Raw genomic sequence first — 24493 nt, 5'->3', positions numbered from 1 at the left:
AACCTCTGCAAACTTTATAAGTGTACTCTATATGCCATTAACCAAATAATTTCTGAAGATATTGAATAGAACTGGACCCAGGACAGATTCCTGTGGGACCTCACTTGATATGTCCTTCCAGCTTGACTGTGAACCATTTATAATTACTCTCTGAGTATGGTTTTCCAAGCAGTTGTGCACTCACCTTACAGTAAGCCTTCTTTTCTGTATATTTATTAATGTTGCTCTGTTTTAATAACCTATTTTGTAAGAAAAGGATTTTTTTACCAAATTATTTTTACAGCATTAGTTTTGTGTGGAGGGTCTGTCCAGAAACACTGGCTAAAAGCATCCTCCACCCCAAAACAAATTAAATTATGCCTGCAAATGCATCAAATGTAAAATATATGCCTAGAAAGCGATTTTCTCAGAGTGTGTTGACATTAAAATTAGTTTAAACTGTTTGATGGTGACCTTTCAAGGTAGGAGTCCTCCCATCCTGATCACTGCTAATACAATGCTCCTTGAGGAAAATCGCTCAGAGCTCCATATTAAGGTCAAATTCTGCCCTAACTAACAGCAATGTAATCCCATTTTATTTCAGTGGATTTACATAGGGTATGAATTATCAGGCAATTTGGTCCTAAATTTGTGTGTAGAAATGCAGAGGTTCTACTTATGAGATCATTCGATGCCTATCCCTCCAGGTTGTGAAACGCTTTCAGCATGTCTGAGAAATACATAGGATCTGATATTTTAGCTCTGCCTCAATGAAGCCTTTGTTTGTGTTGATGCAATTTAGTGTCCAGAAGTAATGGCTCCTACATTGAATGATGAGTTCAAATACCAGCAGCTCTGTAATGCCAAACGTTCAAAAATCAAGAGTCAGGCCCTGAAAGACCATGCGATTGGCTTAAGAATCATGAGATTATTTATTTTAAATTAGATTTAAAAAACAATGCATTTTATGTTCTTTGTATTTGCCTCCTGGTTTCTGAGCCCTTTGGGTTACAGTTGCTTCACATTTTCAAACTTTTCTTTGGAGCCATGAGGCCTAGAGACCTACTTTTTAAAATAATGAAAGCTAAGATTCTCATGCAATCCCCTGATTCCAGTATCCAGGGCCAAATATCATGAGACTTGTGATAAAATCATGAGAACTGGTAAGCAGCCAGGCAGCAAAGGCCATGTCTACATTACAAACTTTGGTTGATGCAAGTTACATTGACATAAAGCCACCACAATTAGTATATCATGTGTGCATGTGCATACTTGGTTCCTTGTGTCGGCACTGCACGTACTCACCAGGAGTGCTTGTGTTGATGCTCAGTGCAGGGCAAGATGGTAGGTATCCCAGAGTGCAAACCACCATTGTCCAGCACACTGTCTTTTGGGAAGCTTTGACAATGCATGGTGGGGCAGAAACGAGACATGCAGGGGTGATTTGGAGCAAGGGGTCAATTTCCCAGCATGCATTGTCTCCATCCCATAATGTCATCAATATCCCATAATTTTCATGCCTTTTTTAAAAACCCCAAGAACCCATGCGTCCTCCCCTCCCCCCCGCTGTCTGCTGTGTGTGACAGAAGCAGCTAGCCTGAACAGCTCTGTCCTATTGTGAAAAGAGTTGCAAGAACAGAATGCACTATCCTCCGGTATTTGCAGAGCTGTAGGAAGAAAGGAATCATCTGGGAACATGACAATTTCTTGGAGGACAGATTGCTGTGGGATATAGCAAGAGCCAGTTTAAGGTTGTTGGTGGAGTTCATGGAGCTGCAGCAGATGGTGGAGTGTGGCTTCTGGGACTGAAAAATGAACACTGACTGGTGGGATATCATTGTAAGGCAGGTTTGGAGTGACAAGCAATAGCTGCAGAACTTTTGGGTGCACAAGGCCACATTCCTGGATCTGTGCACCAAGCTCTCCCCATCCCTCCAGCTCACAGACACCAAAATGTGAGCTGCACCGACAGCAGAGAAGTGAGTGGCAATTATATTGTGGAAACCTGAAATGCCAGATTGCTACTGGTCAGTGGGAAATCATTTTGGAGTTGGAAATCCACTGTGGGTGGCCATTGTCATGCAAGTGTGCAGGACCATTAATATTTCCTGCTACGCAGGACTGACTCTTGACAATGTGCAGAACATAGTGGATGTATCTACAGCAATGGGGTTTCAGAACTGTGGTTCAGAAATAGACAGCACACATCCCTATTTTGGTACTCTCCAGCTAGCCAGAGGATACATTAACAGAAATGGCTACTTTTCTATGGTTATGCAAGCATTGGAGGATTACCAGGGATGCTTCACCAACATTAATGTTGGCTGGTTAGAGAAGGTGCATGATGCTCACATTTTTAAGAACGCAGGACAGTTCAGAAAGCTGCAAGCGGGAACTTTATTTACCACTGGCTGGGTTACCATTGGGGTTGTTGAAATGGTAATAGTGATCCTGAGGGACCCAGCCTACCCCTTCCTCCCCTGGCTCATGAATCCATATACTGGCCACCTTGACAGCACCAAGTAAAGACTCAGCTATAGGCTCAGCAGATGCAGAATGATAGTTGAATGTGCTTTTGGTAGATAGAAGGAGACAATAGAGGTGTTAACTCACAAGATAGGATCTCAGTGAAAAAAAACATCCTAATGGTTATAGCCGCTTGCTGTATCCTGCATAACATCTGTGAAGCAAAGGGGGGGAAAGCTGCTGCCAGGGTGAAGGGTGGAGGCAGAGTGGCTGTCTGCTGAGTTTCAACAGCCAGACACAAGAGCTATTAGAAGAGCTCAGCGGGAAGCTATATGGCTCAGGGGCTTTGAAAAAGCACTTTAACAGTAATGCATTGTGGGGTACTGTGCTCTACTTGGCTCTGCTCTTTTAGGGCCTGTTAGGAATTATGTGGTGCTTGGTGTACATCTACCAATGTAACACTGTCAATGCCCCTATTAGTGGTGCAATTCTTGCTGGACGTTTATGATTATTACACTGTCACTTATCCTAAGAGTTGTGTCACACTGGACAGTAATAAGTAAGGGGGTGTATTCAGAATTTCTTGGCGCTCTGCAGCATATGCTGTGAGCTCATAAGGATGTATTATTTTCCAAATAATAGAGTTTTAAACAGTAACAAAACCAGTGCAAAAAGAAATCTGCAATTTTAAAAGCATATACATTAAAAATTTAGTATATTAATGGAATGGAACTTAACAAGGGGAAAGAACATTCATGTCCATTTTAGCTATACATCAACTCTGTCTTTCATAGGTCAGTGTATGTGAAGCTGTGGTAATGTCTCCCGGTGTAAGGTAAGGGTAGGGATGCAGCCATGTGAAATGTGGAGGGGGCATGTGGTGAAGTGCTGTAATGGAGTTCTCTATGGACTGCAAATGGATGTTGAACCTGTAGGTCCATAAGAGTCTGCAGTATCTGTGTTTGTTGCCAGAGAAGCACCGTTATGTCCTGGTGCATCTCCCTCTCCTTTTCCTGCTAAGTGTCCTGGGCCTTTCTCCCCTCTGCTCTTTCTTTCTCCAGGCTGTCTGCAATGTTCACCCTCTAGGTCCTTTTGCTCATGGTCTGGTGCAGCACTGGCTTGCAGGATCTCATTGAACATGTCGTTCCGAATCCTCTTCCTTCTCCTCCTTATCTGGCTCAGGCTTTCCACGGATGTGGCAGGAGAGCCACTCAAGGCCACAATGGCAGCAGCTACAGATAAAAGATGCAGAGGTACCATTGTCAGAACAGTCACGATGGAAAATGAAAGTGAAGATTCAGAACTCCCTTCTCTTGATCCCCTAAAGTTTTAAACAAGACTTGCTTACTGAGTTCTTGTGCACGGCGCCACTCACAGCTCCAGCCATGGTGAGTATGGCTCACCAGGGGTGAAGGAAATGAGGAGGGAATTGCTTGGTTGCATGAAACTACGAGCACAGAGCAATGGCACTGAATCCTAGCCTGGTTTTTCACAGGCAGCGATGGTTTTAGCTGATATCTCGCTCCTGAGGGTAGCAAAGGCACAGAGAGCACAAATGCTGCTGGTATCCCAAAGTTGTCTGGGCCCATATACTGCTAGACCATGTACTACAATGGTGCCTGCCAAAGTTGTTGCTGATTGGCATGGGAAAGTGTCCTAACACAGAGAAAGAAATAAGGCTGCCATCCCTAGAAACGCTGGGGAGGGGATTGCAGAGTACTTTCATGTAAGTTCCCCTGAGAGCTCTCAGGAGGATTCCAGGGACATTCCTGTGTACATAAACAAGCTGCTCCACTTGGTCCCCCTGGCCTAACAGGAATGAAATACAAATAGCAATGCCAAAAGTCTATGGCTGTGTCCTGTTCAGTTGGGGGTGTCCTTAGTGGACCATTGTAATGGGAAATACATTTATGTACTTCCCAGATGTTCCTTCTCCTACATTGGGTTGACCCATGCTCAACTGCTGGGGCAGACTGGACTTCAGTGGAGTCTCAAACAGGTCCTGGCTCACAGCATAGCTGGACCTCCCCCCACTCACATGTCCCCCATCCTCCTCCTCCTCTCTGTTCATGACAGGGATCTGTGTCTTGGGCTCCTCAGGTGTATTCACAATGATCTGCGGGGCGCTGGTGCAGCTCTTTGTAAAAGCAGCAGGACTGCAGCTCTGCACTGAATTGATTGTTCATCTCCTTGGCCTTCTGGTATGCTTGCTGTAGTTCCTTCATTTTCACATGGCATTGCTGCTGATCCCTGTCATACCCCTTCTTCTCTTGCATCCCCCTGTGAAATCTGCTTGTACATGGGTGCCAGAGTTGTATAATTTTTGGCGATGCCCTGGCCAGCGTGCTGGGACCATGTCACGTGAGAGAGGGGTGAGGGGAAGGGATACGGCTGGGAGGGGGGAGTGGCCACCATGCAGTGCTGGTTGGGGCCGGGAGTTGGACCCACATGGGAGAGGAGCAGTGCTGGGAGGGAGGGAGTTTATGACCGGCGCCAGAGCAGCTCCTGGCCAGCCACTGAGTGTATCGGGGGGGGGGAGGGAGGCAGAATGGCCGGGGCCTCCCTGAGTGCTGGGGGGGCTGCTGTGCTCTGCACCTCCCTGGTCGGCCCCCCAGCACCACAGAAATATTGGTGGAGCCAGGCCCATCCTCAATGTTGGTGGAGCCCGGGCACCATGGGCCCATATAATTTGCCGCCTATGTGCTTGTAAATTTCCATGTTTGTATACTAGTCCATAGCTGTGCTTGCACGGTTCTTCTCCCCACAGGCCCAGGAGATACAATATCTTCTGTCTACTCCAAACCAGAGTGTGTCTGGAGTGTGTCGCTGGCATGGTCAGCTGGGCAGTTGTGCAGAACAGTGGTGAGCTGGTTGCTGTGCTCGCCAAGATGGATAATCTAGAAAAAGCATTAAAAAAATTAATGGGGCTTTAAAGGGGTGAGGAGCTTCTGGGCTGTGTGACCACTGGGCAGTGGAGTTCACCATTGTGACCAGAGCAGCCAGTGTCAGGCATTGTGGGATAGCTGCTGGAGAACTGTTATAGTCGACATAAGTAATGCAGTGTCTACATTCATATTGTGTCAACATCAGTACATTGACCATGGCTCAGTGCCGCTTGGGAGGTGGTGTTTCTGTGAGCAACAGGGTGTCCCCTCACTGCTAGGATGGCACCTCCTTCTGGTCACTCTGGGGAATAACTCACCAGGTCAGTGCCTCTTTCCTCTCTGCTAGTCTGCAACCCCCCTCTCTCTCTCCCCACGAGCTGCTGCTGCCTCTTTGTGACTTGGCCCTCCGGCCAGGTCACCAAATGATTTCCCCTTCCAGGGTTGGAAAGTCTTTTTCCACACACAGGCTCAGGCTGTCCTCCTACTCACTGCTCCGTAATGTCAAACTTGCTCAGTGGCAGGCAGGGGAATCCAGGCCTGCCCTCTGCTCCAGCTTCTGTCTCAATGACCCTCTAGTCAGCAGTTCCCTTCTAGACTGTACTGCCTTTCCCTGAGCCCTTTTCTACCATCTGGCACTCCCCCCTCTCTGGGTTTGCCCACCTCCTAATTCCCTCCTCCTAGGGAGTAACTGTCTCTGTAGCCTTCAATCACTCCTCCCTTCGCCCAGGGAGTGACTGCAGACTTTCCCAGCAGCCCCCTTTCTGTTGCCAGCTTCCTGGCTTTATAAACCTGGCCCAGCTCCTCCTGCAGCTGGACTTCATCAGCAAATTAGGCCTTAGCATGCTCTGGCTCTCCTCCAGGTGTGGCCTATAGGTTAATTGGCCTAATTTACCCTTTCAGGCCTTCTGTGGGTTGGACACGCCATCACACTGTAACTGATCACTTACACTGGTGGGAGACCAACTTAAGTGTAGACACGTGCACGACTAGGTCAACACAAGGTGGCTTATGTTGACCAATTTTGTAATGTAGGCCAGGACTAACTGCCTGATATGTAGACAGAAACAGATAGTAAACATCTAAAGGCAACTATTTGCCAATATCTGTGGGGGCAATTATTTGTGGGTACAGAATTATACCCTATAAAGACAGATACCATCACTGGAAAATCAGGTTTTTATCATTCATGATTGAATTTCAACCCTCCCAATTCAAAATTACATCCCCAACATTGAGGTGTATGGGCTATATTGCCCTCTTCCTTTTCCTATATTCCTAAGTGCTTACAGGAGTACAGGTATTGAAGGGTATGTGCTGCTCAGGAAAGACAGATATAAAAGTAAAGGTGGTGGAGTAGCATTGTGTATTAATGACAAGGTAGACTGTGGAAGTGATGGAATGGATAAAACAGTGTCTGTTTGGGTCAAAATCACTTTGGGGATGAAAGGTAACAGAGGCTCCACTGGGATAGTGCTTGGGGTCTGCTTCAGACCTGGATAAGGTTAGAGACCTCTTCAATATTTGTAATTAAATAAATACTACTGGGAATTGTGTGATTATGGGAGACTTTAATTTCCCCGATATAGATTGGAGGACAGTTGGTAGGGCCCAGATATTCCTGGATGTGATAGCTGACAGATTTCTTCACCACATAGTCACCAAACTAATGAGGTGATGCCATTTTAGATTTAGTATTGGTGAGTAGTGAAGACTTCATAGAAGAACTGGTTGTAGAGGACAGCCTTGGTTATAGTAATCATGAGCTCATTCAGTTTAAACCAAATGGAAGGATAAACAAAAATAGGTCTGCAACCAGGGTCCTTGATTTCAAAGGGGAAAATTAAAAAAAATTAGAGGAATTAGTTAGGAAAGTGGGCTGGACTGAAGAACTCGAGGATCTGAATGTGAAGGAGGCTTGGACTTACTTTAAATCAAAGTTGCAGAAACTCTCTGAAGCCTGCATCTCAAGCAAGGGGAAAAATTTATGAGGAAGAGTTGCAGACCAAGCTGGATGAATAAACAGGTTATTAAGAGAAAGCAGAAAGCCTACAAAGTATGGAAGTTGGGATGGATTAGTGAGGAAAGCTACCTCTTGGAGGTCAGAAAGTGCAGGGAAAAAGGGAGATGTGTCAAAAACCTAGCAGAGTTGGACCTTGCAAAGGAAATTAAAACTAATAGTAAAAGTTCTTTAGCCATAAAAATGAAAAGAAAACAAGGAAAGAAGAAGTAGGACTACTAAATACTGAGAATGGGATGGAGATTAAAGATAACCTAGGCATGGCCCAACACCTAAATAATACTCTGCCTCAGTTTTTAATAAAGGTCACGAGGAGTTTAGGAGTAGAGGCAAGGTGGCTAATTGAAATGTGGATATGGAAGTAGAAATGACCATATCTGAGGTGGGAGCCAAACTCAGGAAGCTTACTGGGACTAAACTGGGGAGCCCAGATAACCTCCATCCAAGAATATTGAAGGAACTGTCTCATGAAATTGCAAGCCCCTTAGCAAAGGTTTTTAATGAATCTGTAAACTGAGGGCTTGTACTCTATGACTGGAGAACTGCTAATATAGTACCTATTCTTAAGCATGGGGAAAAAAAGTAATCCGGGAAACTACAGGCCCATTAGTTTGACCTCAATTATGTGCAAGGTCTTTGAACAAATTTTGAAAGAGAAAGTAGTTAAGGACATAGAGGTAAACAGTAATTGGGATAAAAAATAACATGGCTTCACAAAGCGTAGATTGTGCCAGGTCAATCTGATCTGTTTCTTTGAGAAGATAGCTAAAATCTATTGCATTTCCTTTATCTAAAAAAATCAATTATCATGTCAGTGAGATATTTGATACAGTTCCACATGGGAAGTTATTAGTTAAATGGGAGAAGATACAGATTTATACAAGCATTGAAAGTTGGATAAGGAATTGATTAATGGGGAAACTACAACAGGTCATACTGAAAGGTAACTGTCAGGCTGGAGGGAGGTTTGCTAATGGAGTTCCTCAGGGATCGGTCTGGAACCAATCTTATTTTGCATTTTCATTAATGACCATGGCACAAAAAATGTGAGTGTGCTAATAAAATTTGCAGATGACACAAAGTTGGAAGTTATTGCCAGTACGGCGGAGGACTGGACTATCATACAAAAAGATGTGGATGACCTTGAAAACTGGAGTAACAGAATTGGAATGAAACTTAATGGCACAAAGTGCAAGGTCATGCACTTAGTGACTAAAATCAAGAATTTTTTCTGTAAACTGGGGACATATCAGTGACAGAGGAGGAGAAATGATATGAGCCACCAATGTGATGCAGCTATGAAAAAAGCTAATGCAATCCTAGGATGCATGAAGCAAGGTATTTCCAGTAGAGATAGGGAAGTGTTATTACCATTATGTAAGGCACCGGTGAGACCACATATAGAATACTGTGTGCAATTCTGGTCTCCCATGTTTAAGAAAGATGAATTCAAACTGGAACAGGTGCTGAGAAGGGCTGCTAGGGTGAGCAGAGAAATGAAAAACCTACCTTCTGAGAGGAGACTTAAAGAGCTTGTCTTCTTTAGCCTGGAGATATGATTGTTGTGTATAAATACATTACAGGGGTAAACACCAGGGAGGGAGAGGAATTATTTAAGTTAAGGGCCAAAGTTGACACTAGAACAAATGAATATAAACTGGCCATCAACAAGTTTAGGCTTGAAATTAGGCTAAGGTTTCTAACCATCAAAGGAATGAAGTTCTGGAACAGCCTTCCAAGGGGAGCAGTGGGGGCAAGAAACCTAACTGGTTTCAAGACTGAACTTGATAAGTGTATGGAGGGGATGGTATGATGAGATTGCCTATGTGTAACCGATCTGTATCTGCTGGCAACAAATATCTCCAACTGCCAGAGATAGGACACTAGATATGGAGGGCTCTAAGTTACTACGGAGAATTCCTTCCCAGATGTCCGGCTGCTGGGTCTCACCCATATGCTCAGGATCTAACTAACTACCATAGGGAGGTCAGGAAGGAATTTTCCCCCTAGGTCAGGTTGGCAGTGACGCTGGGGATTTTCACCTTCCTCTGCAGAAGGGGCAAAGCCACTTGCTGATATGAACTAGCAAATGGTGGATTCTTTGTAACTTAGTCTTTAAATTATTATTTGAGGACATCAGTAATTCAGCCAGAGGTTATGGGTCTATTACAGGAGTGGGTGGGTGGGTGAGGTTCTGTTGCCTGCAATGTGTAAGGGATCAGACTAGATGATTACAAAGGTCCCTTCTGACCTTGAAGTCTATGAATCTATAAAACAGTGTGCATAGGGTGAGCAAGCCTGGAAGAGACCAGAATAAAAGCCAGTGTCAATATTATTTGAAGGAAGGGGAATTCTAGCTGCCTTGTGCTGGTGTGGCTTTGATCTTCGTTCATGCTAATGACGACTGTGAACTGTGCTCATACACCATGCTAGCAAAGGCTGCTTGTGAGTAGGAAACTCCGCCTCCCAATCTCTGCTCGGTTTCTTGCTGTTGTCTGTTCAGTGCCATTGTAATATATCAAGAATGCTCGTCATACTCCATTATTTGGAAAAACATGTAGCAGCAAGAATTTTTTTTCCCACTGTACAATGATCTAGCAGTGTATTTACCAAATTTTTGAGATGCAAATAGATGGGGCTCCAGGTTATCTCAGAATCAGCACATATAACTGTATCCTGACTTGCCACTTTATAGATTTATAAAACCAGGTTTGCAGACACTTTACTGCAGGGTTAGTGTGAATTTTGTTATCCATCCCTCTTTCACAGAAGCAGTTTCCTTGCTGCTCATTTAAAAATCCTTTGTTACTTTAGCAGCCCTTCCTTTCCGTCCAGATTATTTTTTTTTCATAGCTTCCCTTGGGGTTTGACTATCAGCAGAATTTGTAAGAGACAATTGAAGAGAAAGTCTCATGGGAACCATAATTGGTCGAGTAATAAACACAACTTAGTGTATAACGAGCAGATTGCTAGTAGTCAAATGTTTAAAGAAGCAGAATGGCAAACACATGTATCAATGTGCTAGAAATCCCAATTCCTATTTAACAGCATCATTGTAAGTGCAGGGGTGTCTGATCCCTTTTTGAGAATCTCCTGGCTACCTGTGTTCACATATTCAAAGCACTGCCTGATGGCTTTGTGGTTTGTGAGTGTTGCAGGGCTAATCCTTATGGTTCTTTGATTATGAGCATGTGCAGAACAGCCCAGCGTGTACGGTATGTGCATGTAGAGCTAACACAGAGATTTGCCTTGCAATGCCATGTTTGTGTATGTGTTCCAACAACTGAAAAGCATTTGGGGAGACTGCCTGCCTTACTGACTATCTGATGTTTTCTTGTTTCTGTTTCAGCATTCAGGATCACTCCTTCGACAGTACAGCTTTAGTAGAGTAAGTGAATACTTTAAATATGTGCCTGTACCATTACATAAGAATGATGTGTTAAGCAGTGCAGAGAATAATTTTAAATATTATTGCAAAAGTGAAAAAGCTTTTTGTAACGTTTTATAATGCACTGTCTTCTGTGGGTTTAATGTTTTATTGAAAATATGCTGAATGATATAAAACAACAATATTTACCTATCCATTTAGTAATGGAGTAGCATTATGAAATAAAATGTTTATGTTGCTGTTTTCTGCCTTGTATATATCCTACATGTGTTTGAATATATGATTGTATGTATACTGTACAGCTCATCAGAAAATATTACTAAATCTTGATATTGTTGATCATGACAGGCAAAACAGCACATGGACTACACTTACTATACATAGACGTGGACTATACTTACTGTAAACGCTGGCAGAAAAAATTCTTAAAGAATGTTTTGAGCAAAACACTATATTATTTAGACAGATTCAGTATCTAAATACTGAATACCCTCTGCTATTAATTCAGTAAACTTTTTACATTTTCCCCCCTGTGGTTTTAAAGAAATATGTTGTGCCTTTTTATCTTAAGAAGATGAACAGACATCAAAACAGTAGAAAACATCATAAAGTTACAAACCCTGAGATGTCATTAATAATTTAAAAATGAAATATACTTCTGCTTTTCTTTAAAGGAAAATGTTTTAATTTCAGGTGTGACTATTCTGCATTGTTCATTGACATATTAGCACAGCTCTGTTGGCTCTGAAAAATATGTATTGTGACTCTCTGTGTTTCATAGGTATTTTATCCGCAAATTTCACATACTTGATTATATTTCAGACGACTGCTCAGCTGAATTGTGGCCAGCAGTTTGTCAGAAGGGAGATTTATAGATTTGTTTGCGTGTAAGGTACATTTCACATTCCTGAAATGCTAAGAATAAAAAGCTGAAGTTGATTGTAAGCCGTTTGCTGGAGTGTTGCAGGGGGAATGATATATTTTGAAAGCAGTCCAGGTGGTAACTCAGAGCAATCCATACATGCTGTCAAACTGACTAGAGAACGGATATAACATTTCTCTAGGGATTTCAAACACCTTTAACCCCCTGTATACCTTTCACACTTTGCTTGATGTATTAATATTATCCCAGTTTTTGGAGTGCTACAGTAAGCAGCATGAAATTAAATGACATTGTCAACCAGAAAGTGGATTTTAATATTATTTTTAATTAGCTTTGCCACTATACATCTCCACCTTTATTGTATATTGTATTGTGGGACAGTGAGGTCTAAAATGCAATGTGGGACTTTCCAAATGAGGGACGAAGTAGAACACCACATTTTTACTACTGTCCCCACCCCTTCTCAACCTCAGGCCTTCAGCGGTTCCTTTTTGCATATCTCTGCCCTTCCCCAGTGGTGCTGCTAGAGCTAACAATGCAGAGCTTTCTCTGCTTCTGCCAGACTTTCCGTCACTGTGAAGACAGAAGCAAGCATTGCAGAGAGGCCTGATTTGTAGTGTTAGCACTGCCAGTTGGGAAAGGGAGGAGGCAGTGTATGTGCATAGCAGCCACTGCTGCAGTGAGACCTGGTGGCAGCAAGGTGGAATAGCAGATCTTTGGTCTGAAGCCATCTGAGAAGTCGGCTATCCCACGGCACTAGAGAAGTTTGCTAGCAGCACATTAGAAACAGAACCCAGTTTTCACATTGAATTTGTCTTTCTCTTTATTTTTAGTGGCTTTATAAACACTGGGGGCTAGGAACATCCTTTAAAAAATCCTGCTTGGGCCAAAATTGTCAAACTTGTGTGCTAAAGTTAGACCCTTTTATCCCTACTTACGCACTCAAATAAAAGATGCCAGATTTCCAGAGGTGCTGAGAACACACAGCCCCCCTTGACTTCAGTACAAATTCAGTATCTATGCTGCATCCCTCACAATCCCCTCTTGTAGGTGATGTTCCTTGTGAAAAGAGCCGTGGCCAAGAGTGCCCGTGTGCTTTGACTAGGCCTGGCTGTCAGAGCGGACCCTTGGAGCCACAGGCAGTCAGGTACAGGAGCAGCTCAAATGGCCACCAGAATAGGAGAAGTGTAAGGGTGGTGTAAAGGTACCTTTTCCTCTCACTCTCTGTTCCCGGGACAAGCTTAGCTTGAAATAGAGAAACTGGGCTAGTGTGCAACTTTGGTTCAGAGCAGGGTGGAAACCCCATCTGCTTACACAATCCGGAGTCAGTTCAGCTAAATTATATGCAAAGACACATACCAACATGGCACCAACTCTGGTAAAAGATATACACTAGAAAACAGTTTGAAGGAACCTCGGAAAGTGTGGCATTCTTGATTAGCTCAGATAGGCCCCAACCAAGCCTCCCCCCCCTCCACACCCAATAATCACTCCTCCCCTAAACAGGCTCAGGTTCTCACTTGTTTCAGTCTCCTGTGGGGAGCCTTGGTGGTAACCTACTCCCTTCTGGTGTCTTCACTGGTCAGATTAGTAGGGCCATTGCACCTCTGTCAGGGAACATCTTTCCTCTCTATCTTCCCCCTTCTCTCTTTCCTCCTTCTGACTCTCCTCCTCCCCCCTCTCAATTCCCAACTCATATCCCCAACTTTTCCAACTGATTTTTCCCTTCTTTTTCTACTTGGCCCCATTATATCCCCTTCTTTCCACCTAGTTGAGGTCAGGAGTCTACAAGATACTCACCATTTAAGTGGGGGATCAGAGGAGAAACCACATTTGACATCAAGAGTTCAAACACAGCTAAGTTTCTACTGCAGATACCCACCCCTAGTGTGTCCCAATTACCCCTTTCCATCATCTGTCATCATAGCTTGCCTCTTGTGGGGGTCTCCCTTTCTTGCAGGAGTATTCTCTGAGCAAGAAAGACTTCCCCAACTTTAGACAAAGACTTCTTCTGGCAAGAGGCTTTCTCCCTGTAGCGCTGGCTAGCTGGAGAGTGATCCCCTACCAGCATTAAACCGTAGGAAAATAGAGAAGGCAACACTCCATTGACAACAGGAGCTCTTTAGAGAGGCTTGCCATTGGAACTGTTTCTGCAACTGCAATGTATTACCCAGTATGCATGACTTCACTTCCTTATCTGCAGCTCTGTAGGCAGAATCTGAGCATGGGGGGTCATACTCATGACCAAACAAAGGTCACATTAACATACTTGCAAAAGATAGCATTACCGTGTTACCTAAACACTGAGGAGCTCAGCAATTTTAAAGAGAGAAATTATTTTTTCCTTTCTTTTAAAAGAAATGCACTCAAGGCATCCTCAGTGGATGGGTTTAGTAAAATCCCTGCCAAAAGGTAGGTCAGTGCAGGAAATGGAAACAGCTTGAGAGAATGTCCCTTTAAATAATTTCAGCAGCAGCTTGTCTGTTGATAAAGATCCCAGCAGAAGACTGGCAGCGAGAGGAGCACATTAAAATCTTACCAGCAAATTGCTGTGCAGGGGTACACGTGTATCATTTAACGTGTTCTTTCCAGAGCTGGGCAGCTTTTGTCAATAATTAATGAATCAACCGAATTACAGGTTGCTTCCCATATAATGAATAGATTCCTCTGCCAGCAAGCATCAAGTAATCCAGGCCTGTTCAGTGTTTGCGCATTGTGAGTATGAGCACACGGAGAGGAGAAGAAAGAGGAGGGGAGGAGCATAACATTTGTCCAGAATTAATAAGTGGAAGGTAGAATGTTCTTTATATTAGAGTTTAGGTGGCAAGAGAAGCCTCCATTGTGCATTTCAGTTTGGTTCTGCAGATAATCTTGCACTGAGCATTGCAAAGTTAATTTATACTTCATGTCCTTCTCCTGATTCTCTGATCATCAGTTGGGTATTTAACGTGTTTCTCTTGCATTTTCTCCTAATAATTATGCTACTTTTTGCTTTAGGAACACTTAATTCTATTGAGATTTGATCATAATGTTTTGGGTTATTTTTCACTTCAGGAATTTAATTTATATTGGGATTTTTTTTCAGTAGCATTACAAAGACTGACTGCTCTATTATTATGAATTTCTTTACTAGACCTTGGAGGAAAAATGCACTGTATGTTAAGTTAATTACTGTTTATAATACTTTGAGCAATGTAGGCTATTAGCAATTAAAAAGAAGGATGTCTCCTTTATTTTCTACAATTTTTACAGAAAAAGCTGCATTCTATTTGTCTCAGGATTTCCAGCAAGATAAAGGAGGGAGCGCAAATATTGTATCTAATTCTGCAGAAAATCAGATTTTAAAATATCACAACACACTTTGAAAATAGAGAAAGTGTGCCATGAATTGACTTCAGTTAAAGCTTGAGAAAGAGGAATGTTTAGAGAATTGTACGCGCCACCTCAAACTGAGCTGTTTTGTTACTAAAAAGATAACCAGTGCAACTGGCAGAAAGTCAATAATTTTATATCCATTTTCAAGGTGTGAAGAGGATACAGAGTCTGTACATGAAGACCGAGCAGCAAACTCCATCCACAGGTATTCTACTGTATATTCTGTTTGAAAACCCTTGGCAAGGAATCTGACTTTTCTCTTTCATCTCTCTCTATCAGGAATCGTGTGTTAATGGTACCAAAACCTCAAGGAATATCATTGTTGCAAATAAAAATCTTCTAAATTACTGAGTAGTTTAGTTTAAGTATTATTGAGATGAAAGTCACCGAAGGCTATATTTGTGTATTTCAACTTTTGGACGATGCAGCTTAGCACTACAGAAAATTTAAAATGTAGACCATTTTAAAACAAAGTGTATTTCAGGATATTTATAGAACTGCCCATACAAGAGAAAGCAACCCACTCAGTACCAATAATAGCTGTCCTGGACCAAACTTTCTGGACCAAACAGCTCATTGGGAAAAAAAGATGGGGTTTGCGGTGTGCCTGCGAGGTTAATACGTCTGGGCTCTGATAAGCCAAGCAGGGGAAAGCCAGTTCGGTAGTTGGGGTCCCAACACAGAGAATCTTGTGTCAACAAATTACTCTCCATTAAACTCCTGAGAGGGTCCAGCTCAAGTATCTCTGATCATCTCATCTGTGGGAGTTCAGACAGGGAGCGAGGCGATCACTCAGATAGTCAAGTTACAAACCTTAGGGCTTTATTAGTTAAAACCAACATCCTGTCTTCCATCTGAAAACTGGCAGCCAATGTAGGGTACAGAGCCTACCTGGTAACCTATTCTCTCATGATGCACTGTTTAATAAGTGGGTAGCTCTGCATTCTGCACTAGCTTTAGTTTCTGAATGGTTTTGACATGTAGCTCTAAATGGTGCGTGTTACAGGAGTCAAACCTTGAAGTAACAGAGGCATGGATAGCTGTAGCAAGGTCTATATCTGGGAGGAAAGGTTGTACTCTGCTTGCCAGGCAAAGATGGGAGATGTCTGTCCTAGTCACAGTTTTTACCTGAGCACCAAAGAACGTTCCAGGATCTAAGTGAAAAACCTAGACTGTGATTTGTTGTTATGAATGGTGACCCTTTCCCACAATCAGAAGGCTGATAAAATTTTCATCAACTCATCCAGCTGCTTCCCCCAAAGAACCAACCTTATCTCACTTTTTTTCTGGACTAAGACTGGGGGAAGGAGTGTGAGTGAATGCCTTCCTCTAGGGAGTGACAGTGACTGCCTGGGACAGAGTGGAGGGAAGGGCAGTGATATGGGTGGAATCCAGGCTAGTAAAAATGAAGATGGAACTTGTCTGGAAGCCCAAGAGGTAGGAAAAAGGGGGAAGGTGTTCTTTCCGTCCTCTCAACTCAAAAGTTGTCCAACCCTGGCTGTCCAAATCCTATCCGATATACCCTTCTCTTTCCCTTATTCCAGCAGACTTGGAGGGGATATATTAGCTCATAGGAAAGATGAAAAACAAAGTAAGAAGCGCAAGGAGACATGAAAGGATGGGGAAATGGATTTTGCAGAATGAGGTCATGGATGTAGGAAGCAACCATTTGTGTGAGGGGAAAGACCCTGCTAAGTCATTGACTTCCTAAGCCTGTGGCATTGGATGGTGATAGGGGAGAAACTGTAGGAGAAAGACGCTTTTGACTTTTAGTTTGAGAAGGCAAAAAGTGGCAACTCTAAGGCCTTTTAAGCACTAGAAACAGTCAATGCAAGTTACATTGGCATAAAACTGCCACAGTTAGTGCATGTACATACTTGGCTCCTCGTGTTGGCACTGTACTTACTGAACGGGGTGCTTGTGTTGATGCGTAGTGCAGTGCACCATAGGTAGGTATCTTAGTATGCAACTTGCTGTCATCTGGAGCTCTGTCTCTTGGGAAACTTCGGCAATGCATACTAGGGCAGAAGTGAATTGCACAGGAGTGACTGGGTGCAAAGGGTCAAGTTCCCATCCAGCATCTTTATTCATCCTACAATGTCATCCCTATCTCATAATTTTCATGCTTTTTAAAAAAAATCCCTCAAAACCCTGCAGCACTTCCCTCTGTCTGACAGAAGCATGGAGTCCACACAACTCTTGTCATGAGAACTGCATGGGCCCGAGAAACGGTCTTTGGCTGGTAGATTGCACTGTAATGCAGGTTTGGGATGAAGAACAGTAGCTGCAGAACTTTTGGAGGTGAAAGGCCACATTCCTGGATCTGCATGCTGAGCTCTTCCCAGCCCTCTTGTGCAAGGACCCCAGAATAAGAGATGCATTGACAGTTGACAAGTCAGTGGACATCGCACTGTGGAAATCTTGCCATTCCTGATTGCTGCCGGTCAGTGGGAAATCAGTTTGGAGCTGGAAAATCCACAATGGGGGCCGCTGTCATGCAGTTGGGTCCTGCTACGCACGACTGTGACTCTCAGTAATGTACGCAACGTAGTGGATGGATTTGCAGTAATGGGGCTCCCAAACTGCAGTGGAGTAATAGACGGCATATGTATCCCTATTTTGGTAACAGACAACCTTGTTATGGAGTACATCAACAGAAAGGACTACTTTTCTATGGCTATGCAACCCTGGTGGATCACTGGGGATGCTTTACTCTCATCAGTAATGGACTTCTTTAAGAACACAGGACTGTTGGAAAGCTGCAAGCAGGGGCAGTTTTTCACAACCAGCAGATTATCATTGGTGATGTTGAAATGCCAATAGTGATCCTGGAGGATCCAATCTACCCCTGGTTCATGAAGTCATACACCAGCCACCTTGACAGCACCAAGAAAAGATTCAGCTCAGTAGGGTCAGAATAACAGTTGAATGTGCTTTTGGTAGATTGAAGGGATGCTGGTGGTGTTTACTCACAAGATTGGATCTCTGTGAGAAAAAAACCCCAGTTGTTATGGCTGCCTGTTGTGTCCTGCATAATATTTGTGAAATAAAGGGGAATAAATTGCCACTGGGGTGGAGGATGAACTGGAGCTGCTGAGTTTGAACAGCCAGACACAAGGGCTGTTAGAAGAGCTCAACGCGGAGCTATGCAGCTGAGGAAGGCCTTGGAAAAGAGCACTTTAACAGACAGCCATAGCAATGCATTGTGTGGGCTGTGCTCTACCTAGCCTTGAAGTTTGGGGGCCTGTTAGGATCTGTGTGGTGCTTGGTATACATTTATTAATATAACCCTGTCTGGAATGCACCTATTAATTATTAATTAATCTTCACATTTAAATGTTATAATGGGAAATGCATTCACACGCTTACCTGAGGTTCCTTCCCCTGAATCAGGCTCACCTGTAGGGAGTGATTGGACTGCAGTGACATCTCTAGGCAGATTCTGGCTCACAGCAAAGCTGGACCCTGTGGTTGTATGCCCCCATCTTCCTCTTCCTTGCTGTTCACAACTGGAGTCTGTGTCTCTGGCTCTTTGGAGGTATCCACGTTGCTCTGCGGGGTGCTGGTGTTGTCTCTGCCTAGTACGGCATGCAGCTCATTGTAAACGCAGCAGGTCTGTGGCTCGGCACCAAATGGACTGTTGATCTCCCTAGCCTTCTGGCATGCCCGCTGCAGTTCATTTGCTTTCACACGGCATTGCTGTGATGTGCCCTTTTGCCTGCATCATCTGGGCACTCTGCTTGTAGATGTCCACGTTTCTACAACTGCCCCATAGCAGTGCCTGCACAGCCTCTTTTCCACACAGGCTCAGGTGTGTGTCTAAAGCATGGAGCATTATCGGCTGGGCAGTTGCACACGAGAAGGAAGAGTTGATAGATGTGCTTGCCAAGCCGGGCAATCAGGAAAAGACATTTCAAAAATAGGCAAAGTTTTTAAAGGGAGGGGATATGGCTTCTGCCCTCCAGAACCACTGGGCAGTGCAGTTCACAATTGTGATCACAGCTGTCAGTGTTGACCACAGTTGAGCAGTGTGGGACGACTGCTGGAGGACTGTCAGGATTGACGCAGGTCACATGGTGTCTGCATTCACACTGTGTTGATCACAGTAGATCAACCATGGCTCAAAGCCATTCGGGGAGCTGGCGTTACTGCATTGCTGTAATGGGGTGCTTACATCAGCGGGAGACAAATTTGAGTGTAGACACATACACAACTAGGTCAATGCAAGGCAGTTTATGTTGACCTATCTTGGTAGCGTAGATCAGGTTTCGCTGAGGCCACATAGTTTACCCTAAATTATAGCTGCTTAAATTACTCTCTATACAAACGTGTACTCGTGCATTTAGCATATGGCCTGATAATAAACTGCAGCCTATAACAGAGACTTGTTTTATGAACTTACACACTGTTTAGCTTGGACATGTCCTTACCCTGGCAATGATAACGTATCAAGTAAAACTGAGACCTTGGCACCAGACCTCCCTCAGTATTGTTCTGAGAGAAGGCTAAAATCCTGCCTTACACTTTTGGTTTTATTTTTTTCTAGAGATGAAAACAACAAAGAAAACTATCCTGACAACACTACAGTCTTAGAGGGAAGCCAGCCAGCATTGCAAGAAACCCAGCAACATGTGGAACAGACAGCGTATGACTGCACACTAAGGGCTGGAATGGGCAATTTAAAATTAAGAAAGCCTAAGTCCATTGCAAAACTAGAAAATGGGAAAAACCATGAACAAAGTCAGGTAATAAAATAAGCTTACCTGGTTCTGCTAGATATTTATGGTGCAATGTCATAGCAGGAATATGTTTTAAATGCAAAGTGATGCAAATGATACCATTATTGATCCCTGCTCTGATTCCACCTCCACAATGATTTGGGACATGTATCTGGTACAAGCGACACACCAGTTAAAGTAATTATCCTTTCAGTAAGGGAATCACGCAGAATCGATGAGAATTCCCTGATATCGTGATAGACTGTGAATTCACAACTGCTCACTGCTATGAATAAGGGGTGTTACTGTATGGCCCATAGTGAGGGATGTGCAAATCATTTCTCCTTCTGAATTATCCTCTTGTATTTCCTGAACCTGCTTGAACAACTGCAAGATCTTTCTCTTGCCAACCCCCATCAGCTGTTTTTCCCCCCATGTTTACTGTTTCTCATCTCTCCTGCTCTAATTTTCTGCTGCCTCCAAACACATTCAGTATGTCCCCCTTTACCACACTGCCTGCATATCCAGTCTTACACAAACACATTGCTCCTGAATGACTTGTTTGAGTAGCATTCCTTAGCACTTGACATATCCCTTGAGAATTCTGCTAGGTTTTTTCAGCATTTGATATTCCCTTGCAACAATTTCCATATATAAGTTATTATACCTTCTGGTATATGAGATCAAGTTTAAACAGCAGGTGCATCTTTATTCCTTGCTAGGTGGAGCACTGGCACTATCATGAAAAGTGTCCTTTAACATAGCATCAAAACTACAGTGTTCTCTGAGCCTCCTGCCAGAAACTATGAATCCCGCTTCTTGGTTTATTTATGAAACTGGAATTTCTCAAATGGTTCAGAGGAAAATGTATGAAGTAGGTACATAGTTTCTGCAAGAGTTTTTGTTCCTGGTCAGTCTGGTTGAAGCTGAACTGACTTCATCAAAGGGTGAAAGCTACACCTTCCATCACACCCATGAAAGCACGTACTACCGGCTTTTCCAGTATGGCGTTTGCAGCTACAAAATATTAGAAACTTCACTTTACATAAGCTATACGTTTTTATATTTAACAAACTGATTGTCATTATCAGCTGCACGTTCCATCATGTTGTACCATTCAGGGTCTACACTGGGTTTGCTTAGAGTCTGATTCTCATGCTGTCATTTACACCTGAGGATAAATTTACACAGTAAGTGTAAATTGCTGCCATTCTGATTTGCTAGCTGTTTACATTGACTTTGTACAGGTATAAATGGCTACACAAGGTGCAAGGCAGTGGAAAATCAGTCCCTTAATATTTAGTTACAGAGTAGATGGGGTACCAAGCAACAGGTCATCAGGTTTATATAGCCTTTAGGATGTTAATTAAGGCCCAGATTATGGATGTCCCAGAACCAGTGCACTGCAGAGCTCCAGTTTTGAAGACAGCCATAGTACGGCTACCTGAGAAGACTGAATATAAACGTGAGGGTTTTAGCAGTGGCTGCACTGCTCAACACCCCAAGGGACTGTGTCTGATAGAGGTGAGGCTGTGGCTGTGGTCCCAACCCTCTGCCCATGGGCTGTGATTGGTAGGCTGTACTAGGGGAAGCACAGTCTACAACTTCTCCGTAGGTTATGGCAAGGCAAGCAGTGAAAATTCTTCCCTTTGCAACCCTGGATGCATTGTGTCTTCTCTAGGCTTTATAGTCATCATTCTTCTAGCCGCTGCTGCTTGCAGAGTTCACCTCCGTTCTCTCCCCCAGCTGGTCTCGCTCCGGGAGACATACCAGAGCCCTAAATTTGCATCTGCTTTGATGTTTAGTTGCATGAGGTGGTATGCTGTTAATTTTTGGCCTGTACTTAATCCCCACTTTTTTAAGGGGAGAGTATGCAGGTACAATGTAAGTAGATAGCATTTGTTGAAGTACTACATAGATGTTCCTGGTCCATTGCTTTTATCTTCCTATGGGAACAGATCATTTTTGGAAAGCACCTCTACCATTTTACAGTGAGAGATGCACTTCTGGATCCTAGCAGAACAAAGCAGAAGTTAACAACTACTTGTTGGCATTACAACAGCCTCTGCCAGCATGTCAACTTCAGCCTCTGGCTAAATATATCTGTGTGGCTTGTGCTACAGATCTAAACCGGTGTCTAAGTCAAACCAATAAATACTGTAATGTTTTATTAATTCTCAGTTATTAGGAGATATTTGGTAGGGTGGGCAGAGGATGTTGCATATCATCCCTTTATCCCATTCAGTGGGTATGAAAAATTAGTGGAAATAATATACCCAGGGCATGTCTACACTGCAGCTGGGAGTGACTCTCCCAGCGCAGGTGTAGACAGACTCACACTAGTGGCACAAGAGGAAGTATATCAGGAAAAACAGCTAATTGGAAAAGCGTAAAATAAGGTGGAGAGATGATTGGTCTCTTACCCTCGTGTTAATTATTTTTCTCTCTATCCTGTGTCTGTGCCCCCTTTCAGTCCTCATGCATGTCACACTAGTACCTCACACGTCACTGAAAGCTAAAGTAGGGCAGATCACCCATTTTCAACTAATTTACCCCCATTTTTAGCTCACCACTGAGTTTGGCTTGAAGAAATTAACTGAGAATATTGATTTAGTTTTATGTAATATTTTGTGTTCATGTAATTAGAGCTCCATAAAATATTGATGCAACTGAAAAGTGCAGCAGCTGGAGAGGAAACCCCCAATAAGCCATGAAATTTTCCTGTGATACAATGCTTGAACTGGGAAACAAAAAAGTGATGTTGGGTTCCACTCCCAACCACTCTTCCCCTGGCTCTGTTTCCATTCAGGGAGAAGTGTGGGTACCATTCTGCCCCCACCTCTGAACTGAGCACTGATGCAGTATCTCATAGGTAACAGAATTAGCACTACAAACATGATTGGTCCCCACATAAAATAAATATTACTCCACCACAGGAAGTTAAAGTACCCTCATCACTGATGGGGTTATATTTTGGGCCCCAATTCTGCAATGAGCTCTGCAGGGCAGACCTCTTTGTCTACATCAAGACTCATTGATTTCAGGGGCTCTTCTGCAGGCAAAGGAGTATACCCACATGGAGCAGCTTTTTGGATTGAGGTTTTTTTGGGAAAAATGTTTCCCAAGCCATAAATTTTAATACTCCTAGTTCACTGACTAGAGTGACTAGATGTCCCAATTTTATAGGGACAGTCCCGATATTTGGGGCTCTGTCTTATATAGGTTCCTATTACCCCAAACCCGTCCTTATTTTTCACACTTGCTATCTGGTCACCCTAGTTCACTCTCGTGTAAGAATATGTACTTGCCTACACCCCATCTGCATGGCCGATTGTGGCTGCAGGAGCTTCTAGGTTTGTTCTGTTTTGTTGTTTTCTTGAAACAAGCACACATCTGGCACACAGGCTGTGGTTTAAAGCAAAGCTCTGCTGGCAGGTTTTTCAAGTCGAGAGCCCCAGTATACTATAATCTCAAACTCTAAAGCACTTCGTCTGCTTTAGTAACCGATTTGATCTAATCTGCTTCTTTTCCTTCTAACTATGTTTTACCTGAAATTGAGAAAAAAGTGGTGGTGTTTTTCTAGAAGCTGATGATACGGCAAGTTGTCATTATCTTGGAAAAGAGAAAGAGACTGATGCTTTGAAACAGCATGCTACTGTGCACACTGGGGCTCCTTCTAAACATATTACCACCAAGCCTCACAGCAAGCTAACAACTGTACCCATAAGGCAGCCAATACGCATCCGATTGGCTCTGCTGCTTAGCTATGTTCATTTGAAAATGAAAACGAGAATGTCCTCCAAATAGTGATTAAGCCATTCCAGCGCAAATGAGTCCCAATTTTTATTGTTCCTTAAATGACACCCTCACCCCAATTTCACTCCTACAATGAGTGGAGAAGCATTTATTCACATCACGACAGTATCTAATTACAGATTTTGCTTTGACATACCAGAGATTTGATTATTATTCACATCTGTGTATTAGTAGCTACTAAGCGCTCAACAGTTACAACACCTTGAGCTGCTCCTGATAGAATTAACTCTTTAATAACAGAATAAGTATTGAGCTATTGGGAATTAGGGAGAGAATTGGTGCACTCGTTTGATACAGAGCAATCTGTGTATATAGAGCCAGATTCTATATAAGTTTCCACCAGTGGAAACCCAGGTGCATAGTGGAAAGACATTGGAGAGGGAGTGGTATCTCTGTATCCCTAAAAGAATAGGGCAGAAATTACAGCTGAATTGGAGTTGGCACAGGTTGCAGTGGCAGAAGTAAATCCTAGAAAAGTAACAAGATGTCAGACTAAAGAGCAAAATAAAAATAGCACATGGCCAAAAACAAATCTATAAATGTCTATATGCCAATGCAAGAAGTTTACAAGGATGGGAGTAAGGGGGGAAGCAAACTAGAATACCTGGCAATGAAGCCTGATTGATACATGATCACATTTTCAAAAGAGCTCAGCACTCATTTCGTGTCACTGCTAGTGGGAGCTGTTTAATGTTGAGCACTACTGAAAATCTGGCCACTTTATTAAAATGTCTAAAAGCAAGCCTGAGTTCTTTTGAACATCTAGCCCATAATGGGCATTGCTGAAGCTTAAGCAATTATAGAGCTCAATGGGATACTGGGATATGTGGCTATGAACTGAAAAGCAAGGACAGATGTAGGTCAGAAATGGGAGAGAAGCAAGAAACCTAAAGGATTCCATAGAATTAGGGCTGGTCAAAAATACCATTTTGCTGAAATCAAAACCTTTGGAAACATGTCAATTTA

At 43.2% G+C, this 24493-nt stretch overlaps 1 protein-coding gene across 1 annotated transcript in view; it reads left to right on the top strand.

Moving 5' to 3' along the window:
• FAM13C (family with sequence similarity 13 member C) overlaps window positions 1-24493 on the top strand; it is a 219991-nt gene that overhangs the window by 129815 nt on the left and 65683 nt on the right. The window contains exons 7-9 of the mRNA XM_067552537.1: window positions 10697-10735; window positions 15142-15198; window positions 19540-19738. Coding sequence (XP_067408638.1) covers window positions 10697-10735; window positions 15142-15198; window positions 19540-19738 — 295 coding nt within the window. The remainder of the gene's footprint in view (window positions 1-10696; window positions 10736-15141; window positions 15199-19539; window positions 19739-24493) is intronic.

This window comes from Emydura macquarii, unplaced genomic scaffold (genome assembly GCF_026122565.2).
Source record: "Emydura macquarii macquarii isolate MOO-44397 ecotype Brisbane River unplaced genomic scaffold, CSIRO-AGI_Emac_v2 contig_1390, whole genome shotgun sequence".
Lineage (NCBI taxonomy): Eukaryota > Metazoa > Chordata > Testudines > Chelidae > Emydura > Emydura macquarii.
The sequence above is the reverse complement of the archived record's forward strand: the minus strand, read 5'-3'. Positions and strand labels throughout refer to the sequence as shown.